Here is a 12,334-nt window from a genome sequence, read left to right on the forward strand (position 1 = left end):
AGATTGAGAGTAACTCACCCCAGGATAGCCTGGAGGTGAGGCTGCTCAGGGGGGAGATCTGAATTCAAATCCCAGCTCCAGAGTGGAGATTCACAGCTGGGTCTCCCACATGCCTGGCCAGTTCCCTCATCACTAGCTAAAGGTTAAAAGGAAAGATGCCCTGTCACTTTTCTGAATCTGACTGGATTTTTCCAGTTTGCTGACAAATTCTAAACATTTTCTGAATGAAAATAATATTTTGGTTTGCTGGCTGAACTGAAAGATCAATTATTTGCCCCATTCTAACTGCAACCCTTTTCATTGCTGTCTTGTTAATGTGCCTTTTCTCTGAACTGAAGGGACCTCATGTAAGAGAGTCTATGCCAGTCCTGTTCCTCTGATTCTGCTAGCAAGATGCCAGTTGTGGTGGAGGTGTTTGCTTGGTTTGTTTTATGGAGACCTACCTGATACAGGCCAACAAACTAATAAATTTAGCTCAGCTGTGACTTGAAGTTATGTGAACCAGCAACTTAAAGAGTTGAAAGGCACTATACGGCATTAATATGGACTGAGCAAGCTAGTGTCTCACATTTCATTGTAACATAAAAGGTCCCTGTTATATAAAGTGATTGTTTCTTTTCTTCTTAATCAAAGCAGGGAGCTTTACAAGACAAGGAGGAGTGTGAATTGGACCTGGTATCCTCACACAGTCCCAGTGTCCAAGAATGGCTGGTACAAGCACGAACAACCCGTTCCCAGCAGCAACAGAGCAACCTCCAGCAACAGAAAGTTAGTACTTTGTACTTCCCATGCACTGACAAAAGGGTGGGTATGGGGCCATGTTTCCACCTTCTCTTCTCACAAGCCAGCCAAGCTACTGAAAGGGAGCCATGTTGCACTATCTGTTGTAGGGTTTTCTATAGCACCACAGGATCTAAGGCCCCAGTACAGCAAATTAATTAATTATGTGCCTTAATACTTTCTGAATAAGGGCCTAACAGCTTTGTGCTAGCATGCTGCATTATCCTGCATACCTGGAACACTAAAGAGATTATGCTCCCCATCAAAGGTCTGATAGAGTCAGCCAGACCAGATTAAAGATGACCTTGTGGTTATGGCACTGAATGGGGACCCAGGAAATCTGTTTTCTGTTTCTGGCTCTGCCCATTATTTTCTGTGTAAACTTGGGCAAGTCACTTAATCTCACTGTCCCTCAGTTCCCCATCTGTACATTGAGGAGGATACTTACCTTACTTCACAGAGGTATTGTAAGGATACATTCATTAGGGTTCTGAAGTGCTCCACTGCTGTCTTGATGGAGGCAATAGATACATGCACCCTTGTGGTGTCATAGTTTGGCATGACTGAGTCATAAATAGCATATTGTTTTTTTGAGATTACTCACCTTAATAACAATGAGGGGAAGGCTTTGGACATCAATATCATTCTGGGAAGGTCTGTGAGCATCTATACACATCTCCTGAGGATTTATTTTGATGGCTGTCCAATTCTGATGGTTAAGAGAGGTAAAAACATGCATAGTATACACATGAATTTATGACCAGAAAAAAAAAACCTATTAACATAGCTGCCTTTGTTCTCTGTTAGGAGCTGGAACAAGAGCTGGCAGAGCAGAAGAACCTGCTTCGTTTAGTAGCAAGCCGTGGAGAAGAAATCCTAAACCAACACTCTGCTCCAGATGGCCGTCAAGCTAGGTGAGCTTTGATACATTTTTTTTCAGCAGGGATCCCTAAGCCTTCATATTTTGGCTTCCTTGCTTCTGTCTGTTTCTTCCACATTGTGTTCTCTAATTTTTATTCTGTTTGTGTTTGTACGGAGCCTAGCACAATGGGGCCTTTTTCCATGACTGGGGCTCCTAATAATACTATCCTAGACCATTGTGATCTGAAAGCATAATCTTGTTAACAGTTGAAGTGTCTATAACTTATTTTCTCTGCATTAAGTTAATTAAGACTTTTATCTTTGGCTCCCAGTGTTTCTTGAATTTTGAGCTTTAGCGTGAGCTTCTCACCCTCACTCTGGACCATTTACGCCAATCGTTGGTTCAGGCTGGGGGAGAATTCTCTCTGGCAATAACTGAAGAAGACATATACAGCCTGCTTGAGGATTCCCGCAAGCCATGGCATGGGAGTATGCAGGGATGGGGCTGGGGAACCTGGAGAGTCCTGGATTTCTATTGGCTGCAAAGCTGGCCATTAACAGCCCTGGGGGTGGGGCAGGTAGGATGCCATAAATTAGAACAGCTCTCAGAACTGCTTGAATAACATTGGCTCCTGCAATATGCCAGAATCTGGGAGGCATAAAGGTGGCTCATAGGATTGTGGAGCAAAAGTTTTGATGCTCAATATTAGGGATTTTTACATCAAAACCAGTGCATGTGAAATGTCTCAGCAGAGGAGGTCAGTTACTCTCAGCAGTTTGTCTTCCTCAGGGGTTAGTGTTTACAACAAGGAAGTATAATAATTTAAAATAAATTGAAAATCTCCCAAGTTTGGGATTCAAGCCAGTCCTGTAATAGTTGTGGAACAGTTGTTTTCCAAATAGCCCCATTCATAGTCTTACTCCTGAACTTGGTTATAAAAGAAGGGGGAAAGTTGAACTTAACCTTTTATTCACCAAGGTTCAGATAACATGTCTGACATGAGGAGAAGTAATGCAGGATACATACGGGAGAAAAGGAGAGAGAGAGAGAGAGAGAGAGAGAGATGATTCAAATTAATAACTAGTAATTTAAATAACAACTTTTCATTCTTTGAAATAAAAACTGATTCAGATTTTAAATTTGAATGTAATGTATTTTTCATCAATTTGGGGGTTGTATGTGTATTTCTATTAGCTTATATGAATATTTTCAGCTCCATACAGTTCATAAGAGTTGGACTTGTCTGGTTATATCTGAGTATTTATTTCTGTTCTAAATGTATCCATATTACTGCCTGAAAGTACAAGTAAACGCTTTTTTTTTTAAAGGCCTTTATTTCAATATTGAATTATGTGAAAAAATCAAAATTGAAAGGGGCAAGAAACACGTTTAATTACAATACTTCCTGTATAGTTTGAGCTTAATTTATATTTTTTTTTGTCACAGGGAGAAGCCTGATGTGTTATCTCAGGAGTTAGGCTTGGAAGGTGAGACTCCATCAGCTGAAGATCAAATGAAAATGAAATGGGAAAGCTTGCACCAGGAATTCAGCACCAAACAGAGACTGCTGCAGAATGCTTTGGAACAGGAAGAGGCACAGCCGGTAGCTATTTTTAATGACTCTGTACACTCTGGTATGAAAAGCATGTAGTTGAGCACACGAAGTACAGTTTATGCACAGAATATGCCTTATGTAGAATACATGTATATAAAAATAGTCAGTTCAAGGAGCATAAAACATGATTTTTGTAAAATTTTACAAATTAACCAGAATTGGAAGTATTATTAATCCCAGACCTCAATGAGGCCAGGATTTCACTCATGAGGTTTTACTGCAAGAGATAAATGGTTCAAGATTTGCGTGGATCGCAGATAACCTTCGCTTTAGATGTAAGCAGAACCATTTGTCAGCTATCCAAGGGTCTGGCTGAGATTAAAACTAATAATTATTATTAGTTTATTTGTATTTTAGTAGTGCCCAGAGGCCCCACTTAGGACTGGGGCCTTCCTATGTACATATGGCAAGAGACTGGCTCTGTGTGAAAGAGCTTGTAGCCCAGTTTAAAGTGAAATGCGCCAAGGGTGTGCATCAAACAGAGAATGAGTAAAGAATGAGAACAACAGTGATGAAGGTGCATGTTTATGTAGACTCACTCTGGGCTTGACTCAGTTTACATAAAACCCAGTGAAAACTTTCTCATGGATGCTAATGGAAGCTGGATTGGGCCTTATGTGTAAATGTAGATGGTTTTGTATTTAAAAATATGGTACAATATAAATATAGTCAGCGATCCTCATTGGCCTCTCATTTGTCCTGATTAATTTAAAAAAAAAAAACTGACCATCCACTATTTTTTTCCATGGGTGTTCCAGCCCTGGCACACCCCCATAGTCAGTGCCTATGCAAGGTCGAGAAGAATTTGTCTAGCTTCAGCTCCCAGCCATTGGGTAGTGTTATACTGTACTTTTTCTCTTGTTAGGCACTGGTTTAGTGCTCTGTTCCAGAATGGTGTAGTAACTGTAGCTGTCCAACGTATTACTACTTCAGCATCTCTGGGTATTCATATCTCATTGCTAAGTCTAGCTCAGCTAAACTGTCCATACATGCTGTGACCTTCCAGTGTGAGCAGCTTTTATACAATATGAATTTATAACAGCGGTATGTGTGTGACTTATTTAATAGTGTAGCGGCTCCTCAGCCAGTAGTAGTATCTATGTTTTCGTTTGAGAGATCCAGTGTGCATCAGAAATACTCTAACCAATACTTCTCTCCTAACAGCTTTACAACAGACCAAACAGACTGATGTCTGGCCTACCCTTGTATAAAGGGGAAGGAAAGGCACAAGATAAATCGTCATTTGAATCTATACTGGTTGGTTTGAACCAGGCCTTTGAAGATGTTTCATCTCAGGTACAGTGACATTGTTTGTTTTTAAATCTAATTTTATGCAGAGCTGCTGTACAAAGTGAACACTCCTCTAGTTCCCCCTGGCAGTGAGCTGGCCTCCCTGAACACTAGAGAACCACTGGACATTAGTAAGGTATATGAGGCTTCCCTGTATGGAGACAGTATGAACTGACAAACATTCCTATCACTTTGGTTCCTTTCACTCAGGCTGGAGGAGCAGAGAAGGAAAGCCTGCACGTGGAGCAGAAGCTGTATGACAGCGTCGCAGCCACCTCTTCTTGGCTAGATGGAATTGAAGAAGGCTTGTTTGTTGCTACAGCCCTGCTTCCGGAAGAGACAGAAACTTGCCTGCATAACCAGGAAGTAAGTATTTTTAGTTTTCCAATCAAGTTCTGTTTTGCTTTGTATTTTAGGGAGAAGTAAGACTCTAGAATAATAGTTTTGCATAGCTGAATGAAACTGGGAAACTCCTTCCAGTTAAGACTCTGTCATCATAAGAATGAGGGACTTCACAAAAGCAGATGTCAAGAAACATACGGAATTGGTAGGTAAGATACTGTGGGAAGGAAAGCGAAGGGAAAAAGATGTTCAGGAGAGCTGGCAGTTTCTCATAGACAGTATTACAGACACAACAGTAATCTATGCAGATGAGGAGGAGAGAGGAAGAACAGTAAGAATCTAGAATGACTGTATCAGCAGCTCTTTAACTATCTAAAATCAGAAAGCAATAATACAAAAAGTGGAAAGAAGAACATATTGCGAAGGATGAGTACGAAAGAATAGCACAAGCATATGGGGGCAAAATGAGTTCTAGAAATACCGTAAGAGCAAAAGAAAGACAAAGGAGAGTGTAAGTCCAATAGTTAGCAGGGAAAGAGAGTTAATAACAGATGACACAAAAAAGGCTGAAGTATTTAATGCCTATTATTTTTCAGTCTTCATTGAAATGATTAACACAATTAATATGAACAACAAGGAGGAAGCAACAAGCCAGAAGAGGGTAAGAACAGGTTAAAGAATATTTAGATACATTAGATGTATTCAAGTTAGCGGAGCCTGATGACATTATCCTTGGGTACTTAAGGAAGAGCCCAAGCAATCTTGGAACCATTGAGAACTCTTAGAGGTTGAGTGAGGTCTCAGAGGGCTGGAGAAAGACAAAGAGAGTATGTATGTTTAAAAAGTGGGAGGAGGACGACCTGGGAAATTATAGACAAGTCAGCCTAACTTTAATATGTGGAAAGATACTTGAACAAACTATTAAGCAATCAATTTGTAGGCTTCTAGAGGATAATAGGGTGACAAGCAATAACCAACATGGATTTGTCAAGAACAATTCATGTCAAACCAATCTTATTTCCTCCTTTGACAGGGTTACTGGCCTAGGGAAGCAGTATACTTGATATATCTGAACTTTAGTAAGACTTTTGACACAGTCCCACATGACCATCTCATAAGCAAACTAGGGTAATGTGGTCTAGATGAAATTACTATACAGTGAGTGCATAGTTGGTTGAAAAAATAAAATCAAAGAGTAGTTATTAATGTTTTCCCTTCACACCAGAAAGACATTTCAAGTGTGGTCCTGTATGGGGTCAGTCCTGAGTCCGGTACTATACAATATTTTCATTAACTTGGAAGGAGGAGTGGAGAGTCAAATTATAAAATTTCCAGATCACATCAAGGTGGAGGGGTCGCAAGCTCTCTGAAGGACAGGACTACAATTCAAAATGAGCTTGATGAATTGGAGAACTGGTCTGTAATCAATAAGATGAGATTCAATAAAGAGAAATGCAGAATTCTACACTTCAGAGGAAAAACCAAGTGCACAGATTAAAAATTGGGAATAACTGGGCGATAAAACTTCTGAAAAGGATCTGGGGTTATAGTGGATCTCAGATTGAATATAAGTGGACAGCATGATGCAGTTGTGAAAAAAGCAAATGTCATTCTGGAATGTATTAATGGGAAAGTTGTATGTAAAACACTGGAGGTAATTGTTCCATTCTACTTGGCACTGATGAGGCCTCGGCTGGAGTACTGTGTTCCGTTTTGAGCACCACACTTCAAGAAAGATCTGGTCAAATTGGAGAGAGAGTCCAGAGGAAAGCAATAAACATGATAAAAGATTTAGAAAACAACCTAAGAGGAAAGGTTAAAAAGGTGGGGCATGTTTAGTTTAGAAAAAAGAGAAGGCTGAGTAGAGAGAGAACTCTTCAAATATATAAAAAATTGTTATAAAGAGGGCAGTGATCCATTGTTCTCCACATCCACCGAGGCTAGAAGAAGTAATGGGCTTAATTTGCTGCAAAAGAGATTTGGGTTAGATATTAGGAAAACTTTCAAGCTATAAGGGTAGTTTAAGCTCTGGAATAGGCTTCCAAGGGAAGTTGTGGGATCCCTATCACTGGAGGTTTTTAAGATTGGACAAACACTTGTCAGGGATGGTCTAGGTTTACTTGGTCCCACCTCAGCTTTGGGGGATGGTATTTATGACCTCTTGTGAGGTCCCCTCCAACCCTAAATTTCTGTGATTCTATGAACAGCACACTTGCATACAGTGGGCCAAAATATGCTTTCAGCTACATTACATCAAGTGTAAAGTGACTCTACTGATTTCAGAAAGCAGAATCTGACCCAATATTTGTCTAGTCAGAAGAGAAATAAGATCACACACTTTTAGAGGCCCTTGTTTCTACTCTCTTTGACTAGAGTAAACTGACAAGCTTATGTAGAAAGATGATAAAACATCAATTTCAAAAACCAGGCCATGGCATTGGAGGGAGTGGCCTGAGCAGTAAACAAGCCACATTGAGAGACTGCGCACTCCTGCAAGATGGTACATGTCCATATTTGTACGTAGAAATTGGAATGAAGTAGAGCAGGGGCAGATTTAGCCATTGGTTGTATGCACAATGCAAATTCACAAGGACCAGACCCTGCTTGAGTGGAAGAGAAGGCGGCCTCATTCTGCAGTAGCTGGACACAGGACAGCTGTTGTTTAGGCTAACGGTTCCGTTCCACAGCCCTTTTATGTTTCAGAGGTTTTTTCTCAGAGCAATGGGCTTTTATAGTTACTGAAAAGATTTCCTGGGCTTTTTAGCATGGTTTTAGAGTCTATTGTGAATGAAGGGGTGGTAGTTACAGCAATACAGTAGGTTTACTTATTTGTGTCTAATTCCAAAAATTGTTCTATTCTTCTATAAAAACTCCAGTCTCTTGCCAAAGATATCAAAGAGATGTCAGAAGAAATGGATAAGAACAAGAATTTGTTTTCTCAAACATTTCCCGAGAACAGTGATCACAGGGATGTTATAGAGGACACTTTGGACTGTCTACTGAGGAGACTGACCATGCTGGAGTCAGTAGTAAACCAGAGATGCCATCAAATGAAAGAGAGACTTCAGCAAATACTCACCTTCCAGGTAGGTTGCCTATTCTGAAGGAATTCTCTAGACTTTCCCCCATGTCACTTTATCTGTTGAAAGTTTTGGGGGATTATTAGGGAATAGAATGAATGGATAAAATTTCCACATGACAAGTGGAGTTTTAAGACAGGATTTTCAGTAGTGACTAGAGGTGTTAAGTGCCTCAATTTTTTGGTATCTGACTGGTAACACCTTAAATAAACCTGACTTTCAGAAAGTGTTAAGTACTCACACTGTGATGTCTGTCTCAAGTTGAGCATCCAAAAACGGAAGCACTCAAAATCCCTAGTCCGTTTAAAAATTTGGGCCAAAGTTTCAACTCACATTATTTTTAGCAGAATAGTTGTACGTATAGTTCCCTGTGTGCTACAGTGAATGTTCATCTAATAATGCATGGCACATATATGGTATTACAATGAACAGCAGTCTTTGACTACTATACTTAAGAAGGGGGGGAAGTAACTATCGCTTTCATATTTCTAAGGTACAAACAGCATAGTGCTTTGTTGGTAAGGTGGGATACAGTGCAAAATATTAGCCTTGTTTTGATATCTGCCTTCTCAACTTCGTTTACACCATCCCATTATCCTTTAACCGCTCCTACCTCAAGTGTCCTACAGTCTGAAAAACTCTGTGTACATACTACCCTAACCCTTTATTCGCCTAGAAACTTTTTCAGGCATCACGGTGTTACTGCCATCTTCTCCCCTCCTCCTGCCACATGAAGCCTACACTGCCAGGCACTTTAGTAAGTTTCTTACAGGAATTAGAACTTCCAGCAACTGTTGTAAAATTGGTATATCCCATGCCTTCTGTCTCTGTTTAGATCAGGTTCACAAACTGAATGAGTATTTTAAAAGGATTTTCATAACATTCAAGAGTGAAGCAAGTACAGTATCTATTTTAGTCGCATATGCTTTTGTTGTCTCATCTTGAATGAATATCTTTATTCTTCATATATCTGGAACTTCCCTCGACACACAGCCTGTCATGTTTCTTTGTTCTAATCTCCAAAACCCCCAGAGAGATGGCTTGCTCTGGCACAAATGAAACAAACACTAGCAACAAGTGTAGGTGTAAAATGCCTAACTGGTAGAGAAAAGAGATCAGAAGTGTATATTGTTGCAATACCATAGGTACTGTTGCATAAGAAGTCATCATATGAAAATAAAAATAAATCACCATTATTTTCTGCCATTGCTGAGTGTCTGAAAATGTAGTGATGTTGCTGATGCTTTCTAGTATTGTGAGCATAGCTGTGATAAATATGTGAACAGAGAAGAAAGCACTAACAATTGATTTGAGGGTAGTTCTGAAAAACAACAAACAGGTTAAAATATAGTCCTGCTCTGACAAATGACTGAAAGCGGCAATATTGAATCCGTGTTTGTTGTGTCCCATTGACTTCCATGTTAGATTTGCTCAGTTTATAGGCAAAAAGATTTTTTTCGTAGAAGAAGCTTGATAGCTAAAATGAGCGATTTAGAAGCATTTGAGCTGTCATTTATTAATTTTTGTTAAATAAGGCATTCTTAGGGGAAGTATGAATTCATTTTGTCGAACTGGAATGGAAAGGGCCCACATAGGTGATTTTTTTTTTTCCCCTCTGAATGTTACACTTGCATAATTGTTGTTATTTCACCTTTTTTTTTTGAAGTTGTCAACAGTGTCACATGTGATTTTAAAGCACTTTGTACATCTAATTGAATACACAATAGATTGTATGCATTTGTGTTCATAATTTCCATTCTGAATACATACAAGTAACAATGTTCTGAAAGTTTAGTCCATTGTGTCAACAAGTGATATACTCTTGTTTTGAAGAGACTAATGTTTAATTGCTGTGAGTTATGATTGGCTATCATTTTTTTCTTTTAAAACTTCACTTGAACTTTGTCTCTTACAGAATGATCTAAAACTACTGTTTACATCATTGGCTGATCACAAATATATAGTTCTGCAGAAACTAGCAGAGGCAGCTGAGCGACCTGAAATGGAACAAATGAAGGTATTATCAAATATGTATTATGAGCAAGAAGAGCAGTGTGAGTATGGTGAATACAGAGAGATTTTCTGCTTGAGATTGAAATAGTCTCTATAGGACAAGAACCAGGTGTGTGGAGGAGGATGTTTATGGTGTGTACATTGTATGTGAAAATAAAATGTGTGCATGTCCAAGAATGTACTTCTGCAAAATATTAAAAACTTCTAAAATAGAAGGGGCATGGAATACACACACAGAAAACCAAGGCAGCTAAGAAGATTCATATAGACACACAGAGACCATCCAAAAGTATGGTCATTTCAGTACAGACAAATTAGAAGGATAAGTCCTTGACCTAGATCTCTTCAGTATGTTTTGTCTTGCTGGTCACTGATTACAAATAAGTGGCATGTTCTGGTGCTCTGAGATGTTCATATCCTGACCTCCACATTCTGTGTTTTTTCAGACTGAGGAAAATATGCTTTAGCAGGAAATGTGCACAGGATAATTAATCTCAACCTAGATATCTTTTGTCCCATGTTTTTGTTATTCCTCGTATTGAAAACAAACTTCGGTAAATGTGTCCTTTGATGCACACTGCATTCTGGCTTTTTTGTGATAGGAAGTAGGTGGGAGCAGAGATGTAGAAGCAAAGTGATTTGCTCAGGTACTACCGTGATGAGCACCTATATGAGAAACTAAATAAGTAAACTGATTCTGGCAGTCACTCTGCCTGTGTTGGAGAAACCTAAACATAATGGTTCAAAGTTCCCCAAAGAGCAGCTTTTAAAAAACTCATTGGGTTCTTGCTCCAGCCTCTGTTGCTTGATGCCAGCAGGTGGGTGGGGGTTAGACATTAGGCATCAACACACCTTTACAGTGCAGGGAGTGTTTAGGTCTATATTCTGACAGGCTCATGCATGATGTGCTGTGTAGTTCCTGGTACCCCTTCCTCCCTAGCTTACCTACCCAAAATAGGCAGTCAGAATTTAGTTCCCAATATATAGAACACAAGGAGGGAAGCAAGTAGGCAAGGAAACAGACTGAAATAGTATGTTAGCTCAGTTGATAAACCATAAATCCTTTAATCTCAGTGTCATGGATTCAAGCTATGCACTGGGTAAGTACAGTTTTAGGGCCTAATTCTGAAGTCAATAGAACTGCTCACATCCATAAGTGTTTTCAGGATTAGGTCTTAAAACTACACTTGCTCAAAGTTTCTAGAGGTCAAAGAGACTGTGCATGTGAAATCTCAATCACTTGTATAAATGCTTTCAGGAGAGGGGCCTTAAAAAAGAAGGCTGGCTTTGTGGTTAAGGTACTATACTGAGTCTCAGGAAATCAGCATGCTATTGCTGGCTCTGCCACAAACTTTCTGTATGATCTTCAGCAGACACCTCAGGTGAGATTTCAAAAGGCATTGGCCTCACTGCTTCCACTGAAGTCATTGGTAAAACTTTAATTGACTTCAGTGAGCGAAGTTAGGCCATCACTGAGAGTCTTGTAAATCCAACCCTTAGTCACTCAGTTTCCCATCTGCAAAACAGGGCTAATTATACATTCTTACCTCATAGCAATATTGGGACTCATAATGAGGATAATTGCAAAGCGCTTATGTTCTTCAGTGGTGCAACATCAGGGTCATTGCAAAGCTAAATTAATTGTTTGTAAGATTTCTAATATAAACATTATATATTACTAAACAATAATAGAGAACTAGAATCAGATTTTGTTTTAAACAATTCAAATATAACATTCAATGTATGTGATATAAAAGTGCCATGCTACACTTTAATCAAAAAATTATCTTGAATGTTTCTGCTTCCTGTGCTGTATTTCTTCAGGTTGTTCAGTTTCCAGGGTTCTCAGTGAAACACCACAAATACAAAATTCACAAGTAAAAAAATGGGGATAGACTACTACTTTGTATCTAAAACAGTTCAAGTAGATGGTAATCATGTAGTGCAAGTAAAAGATTGTTCTGAGACCTTCTAGCTAAATGTTGCAATTCCCTGATATAGGCTATACTACAGGCAGAAGATGGTCTGAAGGAATTGGATGCTGGAATCAGCAAATTAAAGAAACATGGGGACAAGCTACAGATTGACCAGCCTTCCATGCAAGAGCTATCTAAGCTCCAGGTATAGTTCCCTTCCAAAGAAAGGTACATTATAATAACTACCTACTGATATTGAGGATATTTGTAAACTGCCCTTATCTTTATTGTACATGGGGCAGTTTACAAAAATATATCTCATACCACTTCACTGTGTATAAAAGAGATTTATAATTTTCTCCTTAATATCCTCCTTTTTCTTGTATTTAACACTTTTTTGTAGCATCACTGACCTCAATCCTGCAAATCTCTACAT

General features: G+C 39.2%; 1 protein-coding gene across 14 annotated transcripts in view; it reads left to right on the forward strand.

The window, feature by feature from the left end:
- Nucleotides 1-12,334, forward strand: part of SYNE1 (spectrin repeat containing nuclear envelope protein 1) — a 492,410-nt gene that overhangs the window by 364,255 nt on the left and 115,821 nt on the right. For 11 of the 14 annotated variants that reach the window (XM_050949357.1, XM_050949360.1, XM_050949369.1 and 8 more), the window contains 8 exons: nucleotides 634-768; nucleotides 1,588-1,694; nucleotides 3,089-3,245; nucleotides 4,422-4,553; nucleotides 4,758-4,913; nucleotides 7,766-7,975; nucleotides 9,885-9,986; nucleotides 11,984-12,103. In XM_050949357.1, coding sequence (XP_050805314.1) covers nucleotides 634-768; nucleotides 1,588-1,694; nucleotides 3,089-3,245; nucleotides 4,422-4,553; nucleotides 4,758-4,913; nucleotides 7,766-7,975; nucleotides 9,885-9,986; nucleotides 11,984-12,103 — 1,119 coding nt within the window. The remainder of the gene's footprint in view (nucleotides 1-633; nucleotides 769-1,587; nucleotides 1,695-3,088; nucleotides 3,246-4,421; nucleotides 4,554-4,757; nucleotides 4,914-7,765; nucleotides 7,976-9,884; nucleotides 9,987-11,983; nucleotides 12,104-12,334) is intronic. The other 3 variants (XM_050949356.1, XM_050949363.1, XM_050949371.1) reach the window with 1 other exon arrangement.

The sequence above is a fragment of the Gopherus flavomarginatus genome, chromosome 4, assembly GCF_025201925.1.
Source record: "Gopherus flavomarginatus isolate rGopFla2 chromosome 4, rGopFla2.mat.asm, whole genome shotgun sequence".
Classification (NCBI taxonomy): Eukaryota; Metazoa; Chordata; order Testudines; family Testudinidae; genus Gopherus; species Gopherus flavomarginatus.